The following is a 20,724-nucleotide window of genomic DNA, read 5'->3' on the forward strand; positions in this document are numbered from 1 at the left end:
ATTTAGTTGTTTTCCTAAGAGATGGGGAATTGCAGACCACCAGCCTCAGAGTCTCTTGTCCTGCAAGTGCTCAGGAAGGGGCTTGTTCCAGCCCTGGGGCAACAACACCAACACCAGCCGAATAAGCCCGGCAGGGAAAAGAGGAAAGAGTTCTGGCAGGTCCTGCTGCTGGCCAGGAGGAGCCAGGCTCAGCTCTGCAACACCTGATGATATCCCAGCTGTAATGGTGACAACATCCAGTGCAAGATGGGATGTTGCTGTGGGCAGGTTGGGGCAAAAATGGTAGCACTTGAAGGAGAAGATGACTGCAAAAAATGTGCTCCCCCCACCACCAACAGCAGCATCAGCAGCTTCGAGTACACCTTGAAAGTCATATCCCAGGCTGTCCCCATGTTGCAGCACTGGGGCATCTATTCAGCCCTTCACACAAGGAGAGTCTAGAAAGGCTCTGCCATAGAAAACTCCCAGCCACAGAAAACACCCAGGTAGTAGCCGGGGGAAAAAATGGTGGCCCAGAGAGGGGCTTTGGAATGCACAGGTGCAGGGGCCCAAGAAGCTGGACAAATGCAGCCTCTTTGTGCTCATGAGCCAAGAACTTCCCACATTTGCCCTCACTCCCATCCCTTCACCTGCATCAGAGCTGATATTTTTCTCCCAATACACCACAGCATTATGCAGGAGAAGAACTTATTCCAGTCTCAGCTACTGCCCAGGGACCAGCTCGGGGCTGGAAGAGATGCAAGTTCCCCAAAACTCACTTTCCAAAATATGAACTACAAAGGAAAAAGCCTTTGCCGGAATAGCTGGTCCCTCCTGCTCTCTTCTCAGCAGCTGCCCCTCTACCCACCCAGCTCTCTCAGTGTCTCTTCCAGCTCAGCACAGCACCACAGGGACTGGGAGAAGCAGGAAGTGAGAACAAGCAAAAATGAAGTAATGGGACTAATGCACGAGATGGCCAAATGCAGGGATATAATTCCCTTCTTCTAGTGCCGGAGTTAGGTAAACCGAGCTTGCTTTTTGGTAATTGCTCCTCAGGGAAGGTCTTAGGAATTACACCCAGAAAACAAAAACTGAAATCTAATACAGAGGTGGATGGACCACACAGTTAAAGACAGCACTCCCCACCCCATGATTAATGCAATAGTGTACAACATGAGGTAGGTGCTTTACATCAGACATTAATTTTGTCTGGCCTATATCCAATGAGCCTCAGCATCCAGCACTGCTGTACACATTGTGGACAAGATACACTTGCAACGCAGAGACCTCTTCAGGCTTCCTAATGTTTTTCAGGAGTTTGTCCACAAGCTTGCTTTGATCATTTTACCCACATCAGAGGGCAACATGACTTCATGCAAAGCTCCATAGAAGGCACAGAGCTACAGTGGTTATGGATGCTAGCAGCTGCAACACTTATATCTGCACATGAATATGCTGTGTGCCACCAAAAGAACATGTGCCCTTATCTGTAATCACAGTAAGTATGGTAGTGTCAATTCATCTCTACCAAGTTGTGTATCATATGGCCACAGAGATGAAAGACATGCAGTGATGAGACCCAAGACCAACATGGTTCTGCTGTACCAGAGTGGAGCAGGCTGCAGCAGGTTGGCTTGTAGCTGCTCCTCTTCTGCCCTCTAACAGCCTTAACCTCTTAAAAAAAAAATTATGCTGATGCCAATGAACACAGGAAGTTTCAATTGTCTAGATTATTCAGTAAACTAAAGGTGCATCGTAGTCATCTTTTGAGCCTGGCATACAAGGGCCAATGTTATGATACTCTAGATGCCCACCTTCTTCCTGTTCCCTCAATGCATTTAACCCCACCTCACCACAGCAGAGTGCAGAAACTGGGATTTAACTTCTCTTTCAGCATTTGTAAAGCACAGGACTAGTTCCCTTCTACCCCCTCCCGCCCCTCAGCAGCAGGTCAGCAGAGCATGGCAGATGCAGGGCTGCAGGACTGCTGTGCACCAGGCACCCACAGGGCCAGTGGCAGCAGGAAGGGCGGTCCCAAAAATACCCCTGGCCATGGCCGCACCAGCAAGGCTGTGCTCTGCGCTTCCTCCCCCATGAAGGTGCCTGTTCTTCCATAGCTTGAGGCTTTTGTTCAATGTGAGGGACCCTGTTGGCAGGAAGTCCAAGCAGTCGTCCCCTTCGCCCTTCCTTTCTGCTGTAGGAAGGGAACTCCAGGCGCGCACCCACCGGCGGTGCCTCCGCTACTGGAGTGGGGCGATTGCCAGGGCGCGCTGAGCCTGAGTGCTGCCCGCCACCCGGCTGCACAAGCGGCCCCCATGGAACAGAGAGCACGGGGGTTACCAACCGGCAGCTTCTTAGCTGCCTGGCTCATTCCTGTGCTTCTAAAATTTAAGTATTTGTTTATTTGTGGAATAAATACCCAAACTGGCATCAACAGAGGGACAGTCAGCCCACTCCCAGCTTTGCAAGAAACACTTTCCTGCCCAAGTCTGCAAGTTGTGCCCCTCACCTCAGGCAGACCCCACCCACCTCACCAGAAGCCACAGTGGGGGGCACCCAGTGCCCCAGAGGTGCTGGATGACCCATTCCTCGCTCTGGACACGCTGTCCTAAGGAGCTGAGAGTTCTCAACCAGCAACCCCACAGACCTACCCAGGCTGTGTTCCCCAGGCAAGAACAAGCACAGCTACGATGTGCCCCACCACACACGCTCCCTGCCCTCCCCTCCCACACCGGAAAGATTATGGGGCCAGTGCGAGAAACTTCTTGTCCTGCCAGGGCATGAACCTTCCTCTCCCGGTCTCCAGGAGGCACAAAGCAGCTCCGAGCGGTTGCAAGGAGACAGGCTTTGTACAGAGTTCCTGCAAACATTGCTGCTTTTATTTAAAGCAGAAAACACAGGATGTTACAGATGAGTGGAAAAATGTGAACTGCCCCACTGCCTGCAGTGCCCCTCAGACTGGAGAATGCTTTTCTGGAAGTCAGAGGGTCTCCAGACAGGATTAGGAAAGCACATAGTGTCTACTTTAGCTTTTTATTTTTGCCCTGCTTGGCTGCAGCTACACCTCCCTGCACCCCACACACAACACTCACCCCAGCCAGGGTCCCGTACATTCCCTCCCCCTTGCAGCTTCCCATAGCCCTTTTGTATTTCACTCCCGGAGGACTTTTTCAAACTCCTTTTGTTAGCTCCATCTCTTTGAAACACTGTAAAGCTACCAGCAAGAAGCCCGGCTCTGGCTCCCCACCGCCAGGGCCAGCAGCAGCGTGTCCCACTGCCCCATCCTCTGCCCCTCCACAGGAGCCCACGGGCAGCCCTGGCCCAGGCAGGAGCTGCAGCCACCTCTGCCCCTGCTTGGCTTTGCACAGACAAGTTGTACTGTTCAGTGGCTCAGCAGCGCACACAGCAACTGCTTCATAGCACCCATAGCATTCACAAAATGCCAGAGCTCCCAAAAGTCAAGATACCTGTTACAGAGTTTCCTTACGCAGCTTTGGAATGGGATCATTAAAAAGATCTCATTTGACTCCTGTGTTGATGATTATACATGACAATAAGGCCACAGTTAGACATTTTTTTTTCTTAATGTTAGCATATGCTTTTCACTCTCAAGCTAAACAAGTACCAGCCAACATATCAAACATGTTTATAAACAAATCCTGGAGATATCTTATTTAGACTCAGAAGAAAAGCACTTACGACTTATTTAACCAGGGTCCTTTACTGATGCAATTTACCTTGGTGTGGCTAGAGAGCCAGAAAAGAGCAGCAGACCCCAGAACAAGGCATGAACCACATCAGTTCTGGAAAGCCAAGTTCCCTTTAATGGTGCAATGCTTAATTTATACCCCTTGAAACACCTAGCCCAGAGTCCCTTTTAGATGCATACAATTAGAACCTGTTGATTGGCTTGCCCCTCGTGTCAGTGACCACAATTACATGATCTGGTGAAAAGAGAGGCAGTTATTATTTTTTAACCACAATTTCATTTTTTGAGCATAGTCAAATGGCTAAGCAGCGTATTGAATGACATAGTATTACTCACATGCTTAAGCACCTGGGTCCTTGATCTTGTGCTTTCTAAAGCGCTCTGAGCTGTGCTGTAATTGCCTATAAATATGCTGCTGATCATGCTTAAAGGGACACTGTCAAGGTTGACAGGCCCACAGTTTGACTTAGTGAAATGACATCTTAAAATAGTTTTATTCTCAGTGTTCCCAAATTACCAGCCTGTGGGTTTTATCATGCTTCTTCTTATCACTCTAGTTCCTAGGATTAATAAGGTTATGGGAGAATGTTCACTTTTAAAGCAATGGCCCAGTCATAGAAATAGTATGGCAGAGGCTAATGTTCCCATCCCGAACACAAGTAAAAGCACTTTGCTGTAAAATGTATTTTTCCTGATGTGAAAGGGCATGACCTCTATTGCCCTTATGGTTTGCAATAAGGTCACCCCTTGTTGAAGCAATGTCTCGTGAAAGAAATTGTCAAGAAAGAGCACAGGGCTGAGGGGATCAGGTCTGGGCAAGTCTGAAGCTGCACGATGTACCCATTTTCCACAGTGTCGCTTTGTCACTCACTAGTCTTGTCCTAGTTGAGCTAAGGTGGGGGGAGGGGAGGAGGGGCGGGGAATACAAAAAGAATGAGTTAGGGAATAGAGTTACAAAGCTGGTGAGGCTGGTGAGGAGCCTGCAACTTTATCTCGTCCTCAGCAGCTCTGCTGGGATGCAGAGGGATGATACGATGGGGAAATCCCAGGGACGAGAGCCCTTTCCCAGTCTGTCCCTTCTGCAAGCAGCTCCATGGCTGGAGCCCAGCAGCGGGGAACTGAAGCCAGCTATTGAGGAGTTCTTTGAACTCAGGCAAAGAGCAGTACTGGGCTTTCTCCTAAGGGCAGAATACAAATAGCTAAGGAGTGAAAGGTGGCCTGGGATTATTTCTTTTATGAAGGGCTTGATTTGTTTCTGAGCTGAATAACTCAGCTCCCTCTGAGCGGCAGTGCTCCAGCACACTTTGTACTCACAGGAAACCTGCAATGCTGCAGTAACCAAACCCACTGGTGCCACTAAAAGTATGTTTTCTTGGTGCCAGGGACAATACAGGACAGGGGGCTGCTGAAGGGAAACAGAGGGAGAAACCATAAGCAAAGGCTGAGCTGATAGTGCCAGTCTGGCTGTGTAGAAAGGCATTTTTGGAAGAGGACATGTGGCCTTACCCCCCGTGAGGTATCCTGCTAGACTCTGTGCTGCAAGTCTTGAAAGCAAAGTCTTGAGTTTCCCAAGACATGGGCATACAGCCAGGCCTCACCTTCCTTTCTGACCAGGAGGTGAAAGATTTACAGACACTGCAGATATGAGGCAGCGTGTTGGATGTGCTCATCCATCACAGGGGTGTGTTAGTCACAGGACAGACACTGCCTAAACTCTGGGGACTTGAGGAAAGTCCTGGCAATGTGTAAATGAAAACGCAGAAAGAACCAAAAACAAAATAGAAAAGAAAGGTCTCCAGAGCCTGGAAAAGGCACACCTGCAGCAGCCATGCCTAAATTGGGGACTGGTGGCATCACTTGATGCTGCAGTTCCTCAAAGTGGCAGGAAGAGGAAAAATATTCCTCAACTTTTTTCAACAGCAGGAAAGAGAAGAAAGTAAAAGAAAAATAAATCCTCAGACAGAAGATCCCACAGAACAGAAAAAGGCAAGTCTCAGTTTAATGACAGATCCAGCTCAGAGTTGCAGTGGGTGGGAAGGTGCTCCCCGCGCTTCCAGTGTGCGCCAAGGGAGCAGGGCCATGCAGAGGCTGTGTCTCTCACACAGGGAAGCCTTGCAGGGTGCGAATGTGGATGTGGATACGCACTTGGAAAAATTCTTATGCATCTAACACCAAAGAGTGCATTTCGAGCTCTAACAGCTACAGAGAAACAATAAAAGTGCAAATTGCATATATTTTAAGAGCTTCCAGAAACCAGAATAAAAGCAAAATGAGCCTAAAGTCTATACTTTTAAAAATCTCATGCTTTTTAGACAAAGCTTGTATCTCCTTATTTGTTTTGAGCTGACTCGATATTTTAGATGGTTGCCCTTGAGAATTGTAGAACTTGTTCTATTTTTTGTAGGTTTATTCCATAGAAATGCTTAAAAAGCAATAAAGTCAATCTCAGTAGCCTTGCTTAAATCCATTACTAGATCAGTTCTGTGTTGTGGATATGCAGGGAGAAAATAACTGAGTAGGAAATTGTAAGGGATTCTTGTAACAATAATTACATTGTTTTTACACATATATACCATAATAATAACAGAAAAGCAATAGCAACCTTGCAGTTACAAAAAAATACCCTGTATCACTTAATATTATATGTGTATGTTTTGTGTTTACCCAGATTAACAGTGTCATTAGGGACTGATGCATTATGTATGCTACATCTTCCATTTGATTTATTGAACTTTTGTCTGGGCTTCTTTTCTTCAAAACTCTGGTTATGCCCGATTTTCGCCAAGAGAAACTCAAGTGCCATGAAAAAGTAAACACCTGGAATCTGAGAGCAGGAGTGTGTAAGAAACATGAATTAATTTAATGACAGTGCTTTATAGTGGACCATATAAATATTCCTCCTGTAATTGGTATATACATTGAACAGTTTTATTGTATGTCAGTGCACATTATTCGGCACAGCTGCTAGAGAGGCATTGCTGAACTGGTGTTTCTCTTCCATGACAAACACCTATTAAGCAGTCAGCATAAACTCTTCTTGTTACAGCCTCTGACATCACCCTCAGGGCAAGCGGACACAGAACAGCAATTGCTGAATTGCGTATGAAAATTATAGTTTTATTGTCTATACAAGTGAAGGTTTAACTCCAATTCCTGCTCGAGTCAGCGCTGTTATAAAGGAGTGATTCTTTCAGGGAACAAATAAGCACAGTACACCATTGTAATCAGAGGAACAGGCACTATTTATGTATTGGAAAGCCTTGTTCACAATAGTGCTAACACTCTAATGCCACAGAAGCCACTATTTTAGCAGCTGTAGAGAAAAAAAGCATGACTAACAAGATACCATAGAGAGTCAGATACAGTTTTTTTAGACCACAAATGGAATCATCCCATTTGGTACAACTCAGTTTTGCATGCACGACTTGTAAGTAGGGATCATGTATTTGATGTTTATATAAGCAGCTTCTCCACCGTGGCGTTCAAAGGTTTCCAGTGTCTCTCTAATCAGATCTCCAACATTTTCACGCTTCTGCTGGCTGTAGTCTATTCCATCGCCTGAATTAACTGGTCAAGAAAACAAAACCAAAAAAAGAATTATATTAAATTTACTGTTATGCTTTGAAATAATGACATAGGAAATTGCAATCGCTGCTCAGTCACTGTGCCTCTGTTAGAAACTTTGCTCTGTGACACAAAACAGCTGAATTTGAAAACAGGATGGTTTCCAAATCTTTTGAAGGCTCTGCTCAGGCTCTGACTTCATATGGCTTCAAAATTTGTTTATGTATGCATTACTTCACTATCTAAGCTAAAATCCTAATAAAAATAAAGAAAACACATTCTTTTATAAGATAAAGGTGGACTCTCTCTTACACAGTTAAATCTCTTAAGACGATTACTTCTTTATTTCTAACATTGCTTATTTAGGACAAAATTTTGCCAGATGAGTAAATGCTTATCTACAAAATGTGACTTAAGCTAGACTTGTTAGGGTTCGAAATCTTAAATAGGCATTGTTTTGTGATTGTTCCACGTTACACATAATATTCACACACTTATGTTGTTTCTGATGGAGGGGATGCCATGTGGCCTATAAGAGATATTTGGAGTATAACATAGCACTCATTCCATTTCTGCTTCCTAAAAGATGTGTAAAATTAAGCCAATGTCAAAACGACAAATTATTGTAGCCCCTAGATGCAGTAACATTTACTGCTGTTTTCTCTAACACTGGCTAGCAAGGATGACACACATTCACATGCAGCTCAATGCTTTAAAAAAGTCATTGTTAACAATTATGACAACAAAAAATACAAGAATAAAAAATAACTCCACCTGCAATGATGCTGAGAGATTTAAAGTGGGAAAATACATTTAATATTGTTTTAAAATATTTTCTGAAAACTATCTTAGTATGGGTATATTACGAGACATATATCAAAAAATGATTTGGTAGGAGCATAAGGTGCTCGGATCAGGTGCAGCACAGTGGCCAGGTGGAGCAGCTGTCACACTGCTGGCCACACGCAATCAGTCAGTGGTCTCACTCTGGGCAGCGGTGGCAATGTGCCCATGTCATACATTTATCATCTCAAATAACGCTGCTTGCTTAGTGACACGCTCAGCCAGTCGGCAAAGGACACACTTGTCAAGACAACACAACCAGCTTCCCGGTCAGTGCCTGACTTGCACATTAGAAACACAGCACACGCAAGGGCGAGGTTCAGTTTTGCTCCCACTGCTGCCTCCGCATCCGTGGGCTGTTGGGGTGCAGATGTACAACTGCACCCATTCTCACATCCTCACCTGGACTGAAGCCCAAGGATCTGGATCTAAAGTTTGTGACTTTGTTACCAGTAAAAACTGAATAATCATGCTCATGAAGAAAGATCTGATGAACATGGGTGAAGATCATCCTTCTGCTGAATTTTCCTGTAAAATATCTGATTACCCTCCAACTTAATTATATGTATATCAGTTTTTCAAACGTGATACACACATTTGTGTTACTTTGCTTTTTGTAAAATATTTACACAAATGCAGATGTGACATGCAAGGACTGGGCTTCTGAAGGGAAAGGCAGTAGTTTTTTTGTAATGATTACTCCTAAGCACATGAATGCTTCCCTATCTGTTAACTGACATGTTAACTATTCAGGTTCATGTTTGCTCACATGAGAACCTAGGGTTGTGACATCAAAATTTACTACAACAAATTTACTGTAATGTTAGAAATAACAGATTGTAACAGTTCACAAAACCACCAAGAGCTATTAAGTAAAGGGATTGGCTTATAAAAAATACTAATACAGTAACAAAAGCACATCACTATTGGGTACAATTTAGACTAAACAAGGTTCTTACAGAAAACAACTGAGATCAACTGTGCCTCATCACCTGTGTTGCATGTACTCTGCCAGCATTCCCCAGAACACCTGGAGCTATTTCTGATTTCACTGGTTTGAGCAAAGGAAAGTCTGAACCTTGACCTAAGTCTTGGCAAATACGTAAAGGAATTACTAACTTTCCAGCCACTTGTCTATTATCTGTAATTTTAAGCCTACACACATGCTCTGCTAATGAGCTTACACAGCTTTCATAGTTTTTTCAAAGAAGTAGTAAAAAAATCAGCTCTCTGGAAGTAATGGTGATACATTGCTAAGCAAGTTTGGGGGAGGCCAACAAGATGCTGTGATAATGCTGGCAGCAGAGGTATTTTCCAGAATCCCATGTTACAGTCCTTATTAAAAAGTGTGATCTATACAATAAATTATGCCTTAGATGCTTAACTAAGAAGTGCCTCGGAGAATGAAGCAATGATAAAAGCAATAGTCTGCAAGGGAAGACTGAATGTGTGATGTGCAGACCATCATTACAATTTTTTTTTCCTTCAGACCATCTGTGCTATATGAAGGGTTGTATCCTCAAGACAGCCATAATTCACATTAATGTCATGATACAAGCTACAACCAACAATACCAGAAGGGTTATGTCAGCATTGAGGTCACCTAGTAAGTACTAAAATAGCTATCCTATCCAGTTATGGGAATTAACAAATCTTTCAGACAAAAAAGATAATCATTTACCCAACGGGGCGACATCCACTACACGGATGAGTCAGAATGATTTGCCCAATGCACCTGAGGGTAAATAGCTAGTCATAATAATAATGATGATTAGTTGTAAAAAAATAGCTACTGAAGTATAGTGATCTCGGCATGCCCTTCCCTGGTCTGACTCTATTTCCAAATTAGTTTGCATGAGAAGCCAACTTTGTCAGCCACAAAAATGTTGCATATGTAAAGTGTGAACATGGATCTGATTCAAGCTCTTTATGAAGTTGTCCTTTGTGAGGGAGAATAAATCAACAAGAAAATGCTGGGAAGCACATTTGTCATATCTTTGTCTCAAAGTGAAATGTCTGGCAAATTCAGCATGCATCAAGAACTCTTTTCAGAGCAAATACTATTTCTGTGTTTAGAAGAAACGCACTGAAGGAATACTAACAGATCTAGACAAATACAATCACGAAAAGGTCTCATTTTCTCTTCCTGAATCAAAAAGCTAGATCCCAGTCTCCTAAATGGTGCACCAAGGACTCTATGGTCTGTAAAGTAAAGTGAAGGGCTTTGCACCTGTCAGGACCTGTGCTGGCTGGTGAGATCACCCAGCACGCCAAGGCCGGGAGCAGCACTCCTGCCCCGCCGGCTGTCGGGCCCGCTGCTGCAGCCAGGAGACCCGGCTCACACCCCAGGGACTGAGCGCAGAGTTTGCCAGGGAATGGAGGAGGATTTAAATTTTGCTTTAAAACGTGCTTTGTATTTGAGTGTAAACATGCTTCTCTTTGTGATACATGATATTAAGGAAATTCTAGTGTTTGTATTCCGTCTCATTTCATGTAAAAATTTCACTTGAGTAATGCTACAAGTATAAAATTGTATTGCATTAAAGAAAGACAAGCAAATTTCTCTCAATCCATTAAGAGCTTGATGTAGCAGTTTCCAAGCCTTGGAGCGGATGGGAAAGGTAAACCAACCCTTAAAACTCAGTCAGGTCTATTCTTATCTGTGGACATTTGTAAGCATCTGAGAGTGCCTGAGATACTCTTTCAGTTTATTAGATTTCACTTTGAGGGAGGTCGGACCTCAAAAAGAGGTGTTTTTAATCCCCTGCTATGTCAAAGTACCTCTCTGTAAGTGTCTCACAGGTACCAGAGCGCACACCTGGTGGTGGCCTTTCCCAAGGTTCTGCTTCACAGGAAGTACAAATTAAAACCAGAGTTTTCATACACCATTGTTGGAGGGATGTCGTAGATCTTGGGATATTAGAACTTCCCCAAATGTTAAATATCTGAGGAATGCTTAGTGTTGGAGGACGCAATAATACTTAAAAGAGATTTCTGAAGAGGCTGAAGGAAGCCACATGTCCCCAACTTAAGCAATGTTTTTAATCAAATTGTAACTCAAAGGCCATACTTCTATTCTTTATTGATGAACTTTCAAGTGCATTTATACACATACATATATTTCAACTTGTTGTCTTGGAACAAGTGGGTCCTAACAGGAATTTTTATGCTACTAGTTAACAGAGAGCTATTCTATCATGGTTTTGGATTTTTTTGCACACAAATCAATAAAACTGCTTGGAAAGATAGGCATCATTCCTCCTTTTTGAATCTTGAGAAACACAAATACTGGAAGGTAAAATGACTTGTTCCAAGTCATGGAAGGGATCAGTCAAAAATCATACTTTTTGACATTTTATTGTAGATTATGAAAGTACTATTGATGGTAAAATGTAAGTACAGTAAAAATATTTTTTAAGCTTCTCAGTACATCCTAGTCAAAGCAATAGGTATTTTCAGCAATTACAATGATTACAGTAATCAAACATCCTGACCGCTTAAGTGAATAAGATTTTTACTTCAAAAAAAGGACAGTGATGGTAAAGTGCAGATATATTTCTCAGTATGGAATTGTATTTCTACAGAAAAGCCTGCCCCAGAACAATATACAGTATAGCAGTAAAAAAACTACCATGAAAATATTTTGTGGAAGATTTCAAGACTTTTTTCCTTCTAGGAGTCAGCATCAAGATCAAGAAATAAATGGAAGCTGATTTCAGCTCTAGGCTGACAAGCATCTATGCCAGGGTTCACATTGCGTAAGTTCACTGTTCAGGTACAGTTCAGAGCTTAATTAAGTTTTAAAAGTCCTCTTGTTAGGATTAGTTTAATTGCCATAAAAGATGTTGGCCTCCTGACCAGAGTGGAAAATGAAAGCCCCCGGTGAGTCAGTGCGGCAGGAGGGAGGAGGGCTCCTCTGCACCGCTCCTCTCGCCGTGACGCAGAACGGTGCTTTGAATTGTCAGCTCCAGGAAGGATGAGGTAGTTCGGTCGCCCTGCTCATTTAATTGAAAGTCTGTGAAAAGTCACAGGGCAAGACTCTGAAACCCTGTTGTCTGCCAAGAAACAGAGGGACAGTGCTAGTTCATTTCACTCAGGTGAAGGAAGAGCCACCAGGAGGTTACGACTTCTGGTTGTTACTAACCCAGACAGAAAACTCTGTGTTCTATTCCTGAAGGCTCAGACCAACGTGAATACCAGTTTTAAATGTTTCTTAGGACACATCTAGATTATGCGCACAAAGCTTGAGCGTTGGAAAGATGAGCTCATAAAGTAATTTCTGTTGGAAGGAACCTCTGGAGCTATCTGGTCCAAATGCCTTGCTCAAAGTCAGCTCCATTTTCAAAGTTAGGTCAGGTTGCTCAGGCTGAAATATCTGCAGTTGCTCAGCACTGAGTAATGCCAGAAGGAGAAATGGTGTAGAGATCCCCTTGAGCTGGCAGAGCTTTTCACCAGCCATTTCGAATGTGATGAAGGGAAGTGCTACTCCTTAATTATTAAAAACTATTTGGCGAAGAAGGATTTGCTGAAGTTACAAACTTCATAGGGATAATTATTCTCTCTTTTGATACAAAACAAACCTAAACTTTTGACACAGTAGCAGATTCTAACCCACTTATATAACATCGCTTTTGGAAGCTCAATCATATACTGAAGAAAGAGGCACAGATTTGGCTGAAAAATTAGCAGGTTTTCATCAACACCCTGACTTGAAACTATGAAAAAATAATTTTTTAAAAAAAAAAAAGTATCTTTCAAAGCCCTTTAAAACATTAAAGGTGAAAGTACTAGTAAACCTTAAGGAGGCCAAATCTTTGCATATGCACAGGTCTGTTTTTTGACACTATCAACACTCAGAGTTCCCTGTCTGTTGCTATACTTGGCTCTTCCTCCTATTGTTCATCTCCAGTGTTGAGTGTCTATCACTTTACAATGCTACAGTACTGCAGAGATGGCAGAAAAATGTTTCAATAGAAGAAGAAAGGCTTGTATGCTTGGAATTTAAAAAGAATACTAATACAGAGACATTTCTGCTCATCATAGATCTTAAAAAAAAACAATTTTATACTTCTGATATAAATCAGCTAGGCATCATCTGTCTAAATTAGATGCTTCCAAGATTTGCTTAATTCTCATTGAAGGCATTTTGCTTCAGCATAAAATATAGTTTCTTTCTATAGTTATCTTCCATATGCAGCTAGATTTTAGTTATTTCATAAATTAGTGTTTAGTTTAAAATGTAACTGCTGTTATTATAAGTACTATTCAGAAAGTCAACAATTCAGTAGAGTGGAGGAAGTGCTCTGATTGGGAAGGAGACATTTGACTGACTTACGATGTTTTGCTAATGATGTAAGCCTACTAGAGAAAGCTGTAACTACTTGTAAATTGCTGCAGTATAAAAAAAAATCGAAACCAACAGACCAAAAAACCCAACTGAAAACGAGCCAACACAGCAGCTGTTATCACAGTTTTCCGTTTCCAGGAAATGTTAGCAACATCAGATGTAATCCTTTCTAAGCCCAGATTTTTTATTTTTATTTTATTTTTTTTTTTTTTTTAACAGAAGTGCAAAGATGAAAAAGAAATCACAGCTTTTGTAACAAATTATATTAGCAAACATATTTGACCGATGAGATAAAAAAATAAGAGAATATTATTGTGGGGTTTTTTCTCTGTAAGTACTTGAATTTCTCCAATGAATTTAGACCTTGAAATTTGCCTGTGTTTGTGCTATTGATCAATATCAAACAAAGTAGTATTAATTATCTTAGATAAACAGCATGCTGAACAGGGGAACAGAAACTGGAGGCTGAGATCTCGGTGGCCTTGGTACACTGTTTACTGTTGCAAAATAATACATTGGGTCACAAATCATGCTTAAAGTGCAACAAGAGTTGCACCACTTATGTGAATCTGATGTTCTTCCAGTTGTTTAGTTGTTTTGGATGTATATAAGCAAGTACAAAGTAAATACTGTTCTTTTTTAGCTGGAAATCATGTTTGTGTGTGCAAAATTTGCATAGCTTTGCTGGACTGATCTGAAATACATTTGTTCATCACATTAATTTCTCGTCCAAATATAGCATAATTAATGCAAAAGGAATTAAAACCATGGAAAAACAAATCATTGTATGTGTGTGGAATAAACAGAATTAATTTTGAAATGTAATTCAAAGTGACAAAGATGAAAGTCCTAAAATACTTTAAAGATTGACGATTTCAGTATGAAACGTAATCCTACAACAGCCAATTTTTAACATTGAGTTTATTCACACTTAAACTCAAGATGCTTGACAATCCATCCTCCTTCCCACATTGGAAGATTTTTATTAATGGAACCAAAGTGCTTTTGAGGGAAAGCCTTAGGTTTTTCTCTACAAGCAAAAAGCTCAGTAATTCAATACTTCATGTTAGTAACTGTTGATGTTTTTGTACATCTGTCACATACCAGTGGAATTTGTTGTGTCTAAATTCGCTGTTCCAAATCATTACCATTTAAGGACCCTATTGATATAGCTTGCCCATCAAAAATTTCATTGACAACTAATGACTTCAACAACTGCTTTCATAACTTTGTGACAGAAGGGTGAACCCTTTATTGTTATCAGAATACAACCATATAAAAAATAGGTCAATATATTAAAATTTCACATCAAAATTGTGTTAGATTGTTCTTAGATATGCCTATAAGTTACAGGATATGCATGAAGTTGCCAGTTTTCTAGTTTTTCTGTTCCCTAATTAAGTGAAATAAGCAAAGACCCAAAGTCAACTGAGGATGTTTTAGCAGTGATTTGAGAAAGGACAAGGAGATGAAAGCTATGAATGACTGTGTAGATTTGCCAAGATTTCTTTCATTGCTATGGGACAAGGACAGAATTTATGCAGCTGAAAGGACAGCTAGCACTGAAATGGGAATGTGCTATTTTATCCCCAAGCCTGACAGAAAGGGACACCCTGATCCCCCAGATATCTGTACTATAAGGATCAGGATATCATCTTCAGATGTCTCTTTAACTTTTTGTAATATATATTTCTAAAAGTAAATTGAGTGATCTGTTTCTTTCTGAGTTTTTCCACTTGGATCAATGCATATGGTAGGTTAAAAAAAAAAAAATTACCTTCCCAAGATGTGAATCTACATTCCTTTTATGAAGAACAGCAAGGACATAAAAATACTTATCAAAAGCTAGTTAACAGCTATTCATTTTACATTAAGAAAAGCATACATTTGAATTTATAACAGCTTTTCAAGCAAACAGAAAAAAGCCATTTTTTATACAACAAAAATGAATTATAATTTGTAGTCTTCAGATACAAGAATGTAAAACAGACAAAAAAGAAAGGAAATTGTGTCCCCTAGGTGTGGTGTTTCTGCAGGTTCACTGCTTTTGAATTGTGAAAGTTGAAGCCTTTTGAAAGCCATATAGGAACTGCACATACACTGCATGCAGAACTGATTTGTTTTTAAGCTTTGGGAATCTTTCATGAAACTTATTTGTCTTTTTCAACATTTTCCCTGCATTAAGTGTGAAGAAATATAAGTGAGTAAGAACTATTTCGTGAGGTCACCTTGCCATAGAAGGAGATCAGGCTAGTGAAGAGGGACCTGCCTTTCATAAACCCATGGGCCTGATCATCTGGTTGTCCTGCATGTGCCATGTAATGGTGCTCAAATTATCTGCTCTGTAACCTTCCCTGGCACCAAGGTCAGACTGGCAGGCCTGCAGTTCCCCAGATCCTCCTTCTGGCCCTTCTTGTAGATGGGGGAGATAAAGTTATGTGCAGAAAAGCTAATACCTCAGGTTATAGAAACCTACTCTTGTATATCACTTCAGTCTTCTGAAATGATGCTTGAAGAGACTGTATGTTGATATGCCAATAAGGCACTCCTCTGTTTTCTGGCACACAGTTTAGTGAGGACATGCTACCACTACCATGAGACTACAGCTGAACTAAAATGAAGTACAGCAGATGGTCATCCCAAATACTTAACCTTTGCATCTTTTTGTGTCATTTGAAATTATTAAGTAAGCTGAAAGAAGAGCAATTTGAGGAATGGGGATATGAGAGGTCTCCAGTATAGCTTACTGAGGTCGTCAAATCTTGTTCTTACCTAAGCTAATTTTTAAAATGTTATTTTAAATATTGGCATTTAAATATCTACCTTCAGAGAAACCTTTAGCACTTTTCACTGATATTCAGTGAACTGAGGAACCCTATATTTCCCTGAACATTTTTTCTGAGATAAATCAGTGGAAGGCAGGTTGGTTGGTGGCATGTTGTGAAAATGCATAACCCATCTTCATCATTACTAAAAGTCAACCATCTCAGGTATGGCTGCTTATTTGTCCAGCTTGCCATCAAGACTGCCGGGACTTAAATAGTGGAGCATGCTGATACTGTGAGCTCCTGAATTACCTCCTGTTTTCATTTGTCTAAGAAGAAGCACTTTGCTGAATTGGAAAAAAACCAAACCAAACCAAACCAAACAACCAAAAACAAACCAAACGACCCCTCCCCCCAACAATGAACAAAACAAACCACCAGACCCCCCCGCCAAAACCAGAAAGAAACTGGACCGCAATGGCAGTTAACAGTAACTATGCTACTGATGACATCAGTAGGTATGTACAGAGACAGAAGATATTTACATGTTTTCCCAGTAACTTGACCCATACTTAGACCACCCACTTAGACTGAGCAGACTGCCACACTCTTGCAATACACAGCAAAACCTTTTGTTTTGCCACTTATGCAACTTTTATATGATCACTTCATTTACTATAGAATATAAAATCATTATTTACTATGACACTATAGGTAACATAGACTCTGGACTGTGTTTTTTAAAATACACTCCAACCTTTTTCACAGTGTTTATTTCTTAAAACACAAGCATATATATTACAACATTTTAAAAGAAAATGATTTTTGATATATAAAAATAAATATTTTATTACACTTTATTACTGTGTTCATTATTTTAAGTAAATGGTGTTGTTCCAGTAAAAATTGTTCATACAGGATCTTTTTTTCCCATTCCGAATAGTATTTTTCTGAAAAAATAAAAAGCAACCATAGGTTCTAGCTACAGAAAAAAGAATTAAGAAGATATTTTTCTGATTTACATTGTCTGTGATACAGTTTTACTGTCGGCATGAGCACAGGAAGAAAAATGCTGCTATTTCTTACATTGCTTACACCTGAAGAACTGCCATCATCCATAAGCACATAATCTCATAAGGCCATGCTTGTTTTTATGCATTTACTGAAAAAGACCTTCAAACTCATCTATTCTAGGACTAAGCATAGAAGTAAAAATGGCTTTTCTGTGTGCAAACAGGATACATGACATGCTCAGCAGTGTAAACTGGACCCTGGTTAACACTTTATGATACCTGTACAGGTGCCATCATGTAGAAAACATCCAACAGATAACAATGCAGCCCTTCTAGTTGAGTTTGTAATATTTTTCTTAATAGCCTTTCACTTCATTACAAAAGCAGTGAACCTGAACACGAAAGCTTGAAAAGGAATCTTTGCATCTCAGGTGAATTTGTGTTTGCTTGTCCTAAACTGCTGCAGATATCTGTATCTACAGGCTGATGGCAATACACTAGTTACAGTAAGTTAATCTCCCTTGCAGTGGTCATTTCAGTGTTTGCTGCCCTGACATGTTGCTGTGCCAGAGCCTCAAGGCACAGGATTAGAAATGTTGTAATTTTTTACTCTCCAGACAATCCTGGGAAATATGACCATTTATTTTCTGCAACATGTAGCTAAAGCATGCTACATTTTGTAATCGCACTCTTAGTTTTTTATTCATCAGTCACTCATTTTACAGCCCTTCCAGCCCTGGTGCCTGACAAAGCCTCAGAAGGAAAACAGCTCATACAGACACACACACGCGTGCATGTCAGGACAAGAAAGAAGAGGCAAGAGAAGAAATGATACAGCTGAATGCTCTTGGTCAACTCAGACAGCCTAGAGGTTTATAACTAACAGCCAAGAAAACAGTTAAATAGCATGCCAGAGCACAATGTGCTTGAATATTTCTAAATTTGCATTTTCATGTATTATAATGAACAAAAGTAAAAAGCTGTCAAGAAAATTCTTCCCTGGCAACTTAAATATGCTTTCTCACACTTGGATGATCTGAGAGCACATGCACACGTTATAACTAGCTTTACATTAATAACAACAAACAGCCATTCCTATGAAGGAAAGTCTTGAGGGTTATTTACAGGTAAATTTGGGACACATTGAAAAGACAAAGTGGAAGACAGCATGACTAATATCTAAGTGGGACATCTTTCAGGATTAACATTCCCTTGTAGTTTTCCTGGAATGCATATTGCTCAGTGGATAGGGTCAGCCTCCAGGAGAAAGGGAGAAGTAACACCTCACGAAATTCCTTTATCTCCTCTCTCCAGCAGGCCACAGATGGCTGTTTCACCTCCTATGTTGTTTAATGCTGATGGCTGCAGGTCTCTGATCCAACTCTACAGCTGCAGTGCTGAATTGGTACCTGTGGAAGCACTACCTCAAGAGAAACAGAAAACTCTGCTTCAGAAAAATATTACTGAACATTTTTGGACAACAGCAGCTAGTGCCAAATGATGACTTTTGAAGGAAACTATGGGTTATTATTTCAAGGGAAAATAAGAACATATACTAGTTGCCATAAATTCATGCAAGCAAAATTCTTGATGAGTCACCAAGAAATTTCGTCACTGAGTAGTGATATCTGGAAAGGTCTACCTGAATTACTTGTCCTAGCACAGCCAAATTGTATTGGGCACTTGACTGATAAGTAAAACAGACAATTCTTGTCCTAGGGACAAGAATGTGGACAAGGGAGGACTAGAAGACAAAGAAAAACAAAGGCTGAAAGCAGAGGAAGGGAAGCCAAGTACACTCATTTGACTAGTTAATTTTCTTAATTATGCTCCTTCAAGGTTCTAATTTATATGAATATGTGCATTATGGATAAGCATAGTTATTCCATAGTGTAATTTAAAATATCCCACTGGATGCCAATCAATATGTTATATCTGAGCCTGTTGAGTTGTCACTGTCATTTTGTAGCAAAACATGGTGAAAAGGTAGATAAAATTCTCTGTACCTATGTAGCTAGGACCCAATATCTTTGCTTTACAGTTCTGAGTAAGAATCTCACCTACTTACAAGTTTACTTTGGGAAATGATTAGAAGGGAATGTCAACCTTATTAATGCAAGCATAGGGCTCCTACAGGAATGTGTACTATCAGCTTAAGTGTTGACTTTTTAAGATGGAGGAGGTGAACTGAAGCTGTTACTAGTCCATGAGAGATGAGGTACCAATAGCTTCTCCCCTTCCTTCCTTTTAATTGTACAGATAAAAAAACAGTAATCCAGACATCTCTTGCTGTTTTGGCAGTATCCTCATTTTCGAAAGGCATACGCTTTCCTCTATACTTAATATTAAAAGTGCTGAAGAGTCAATAAGTCATTTTAGGCATGCATGTTATCAGATCTAGTGCCTCAGTCATTTGCCTCAACAGGTCCTGAAACTGTGGAGAGTTGTCTGGCAGAGATTATAACCACTGTCACTGAAATCTCAGAAGTCATGGAAGAAGTCAGGCTAATATCAGTTTATTTACATATGCTCACTATTGTATTCGTATCTTGCAGCTCAGATTAGCTGAAACGGGGGTTACGGTTCTATCTCTGTAGGGGAAATGGTACAATAAGACAAGAGCTTGATTTTCTAGGTGAACCGTAGCACTCCCAGGTTTCAGCTAACAGAGTGACTTCACACATCCACAGAAGACAACTGTGACAACAGTCAGGCAGAATTAGAGACATAGAGCAGGAAATAACTTCATGGTATGAATCTATTATGGTTGGAATGGAAATTTCAGACCAAGTTAGGAATTGCAATACTTAATATCTGTCATGTTGGCTCTGCAGGAGAATTGGTAGGGCCACACTAGACTTACCTCATGGCATAAAGTAGGAGCTATGTTCCCAAGAACAGTGTCCAAGTGAATGCGCTGATCAGCGGGTCTCAAAGAGATAGCCAGCTGGGAAAAGCAAGCAGAATGGTGTCTAAAATCCTGCTTTTCTCTCAGACTTAAATGTTTGCATGCACCCTGAAGCTACAGCTCAGGAGTTTTCCTGAGGGTGAATATTTGTTGCCATTCCTTTTTGGTGAGACTGAACGGTTTCTTTAAAAGCAAGCAGTGCCACAAGACAGTAAAGATAACTGCTTCCTATGGTTTTGTGCTACACCTCTTTATGATAATAATTTGTTTCCCACAAGTTCTAACAGCTCAAAGATAGTGTAAGCTAAGGTCTATGTGTGTTGCGTACCCTACGAACATTTCTCTCACCAGGGGCATGAATTTGACTCTCTCCCCGCTACCCAGATGCTTATTTTTCCAGAAACTCTACCACTTTTCTAGTTTCGTTGAACCTGGAGAATGAGTTTAAAAGTTATGGGAGTTGGCGGCAGGGGGAAGACTTATAGAACAGAATAACCTTGTGACTCATTAAACCTTGTATTTTCAGAAAGGCAGGCAAAAAAAAAAAAAATAGATCAAGAGCAGAAATGGCTGCCTTTGTTTTTCTTGTTTGAAAA

At 40.9% G+C, this 20,724-nt stretch overlaps 1 protein-coding gene across 1 annotated transcript in view; it reads right to left on the reverse strand.

Annotated features, from left to right (window-relative positions):
• Positions 1-6,858: 6,858 nt before the first annotated feature.
• PACRG (parkin coregulated) overlaps positions 6,859-20,724 on the reverse strand; it is a 240,529-nt gene continuing 226,663 nt past the window's right edge. Inside the window, exon 6 of the mRNA XM_082048438.1 lies at positions 6,859-7,255. Within this exon, the coding sequence (XP_081904564.1) occupies positions 7,095-7,255 (161 nt within the window). The 3' untranslated portion in view covers positions 6,859-7,094. The remainder of the gene's footprint in view (positions 7,256-20,724) is intronic.

Source organism: Streptopelia decaocto, assembly GCF_964273445.1.
Source record: "Streptopelia decaocto genome assembly, chromosome: 3".
In the NCBI taxonomy this organism is placed as follows: domain Eukaryota; kingdom Metazoa; phylum Chordata; class Aves; order Columbiformes; family Columbidae; genus Streptopelia; species Streptopelia decaocto.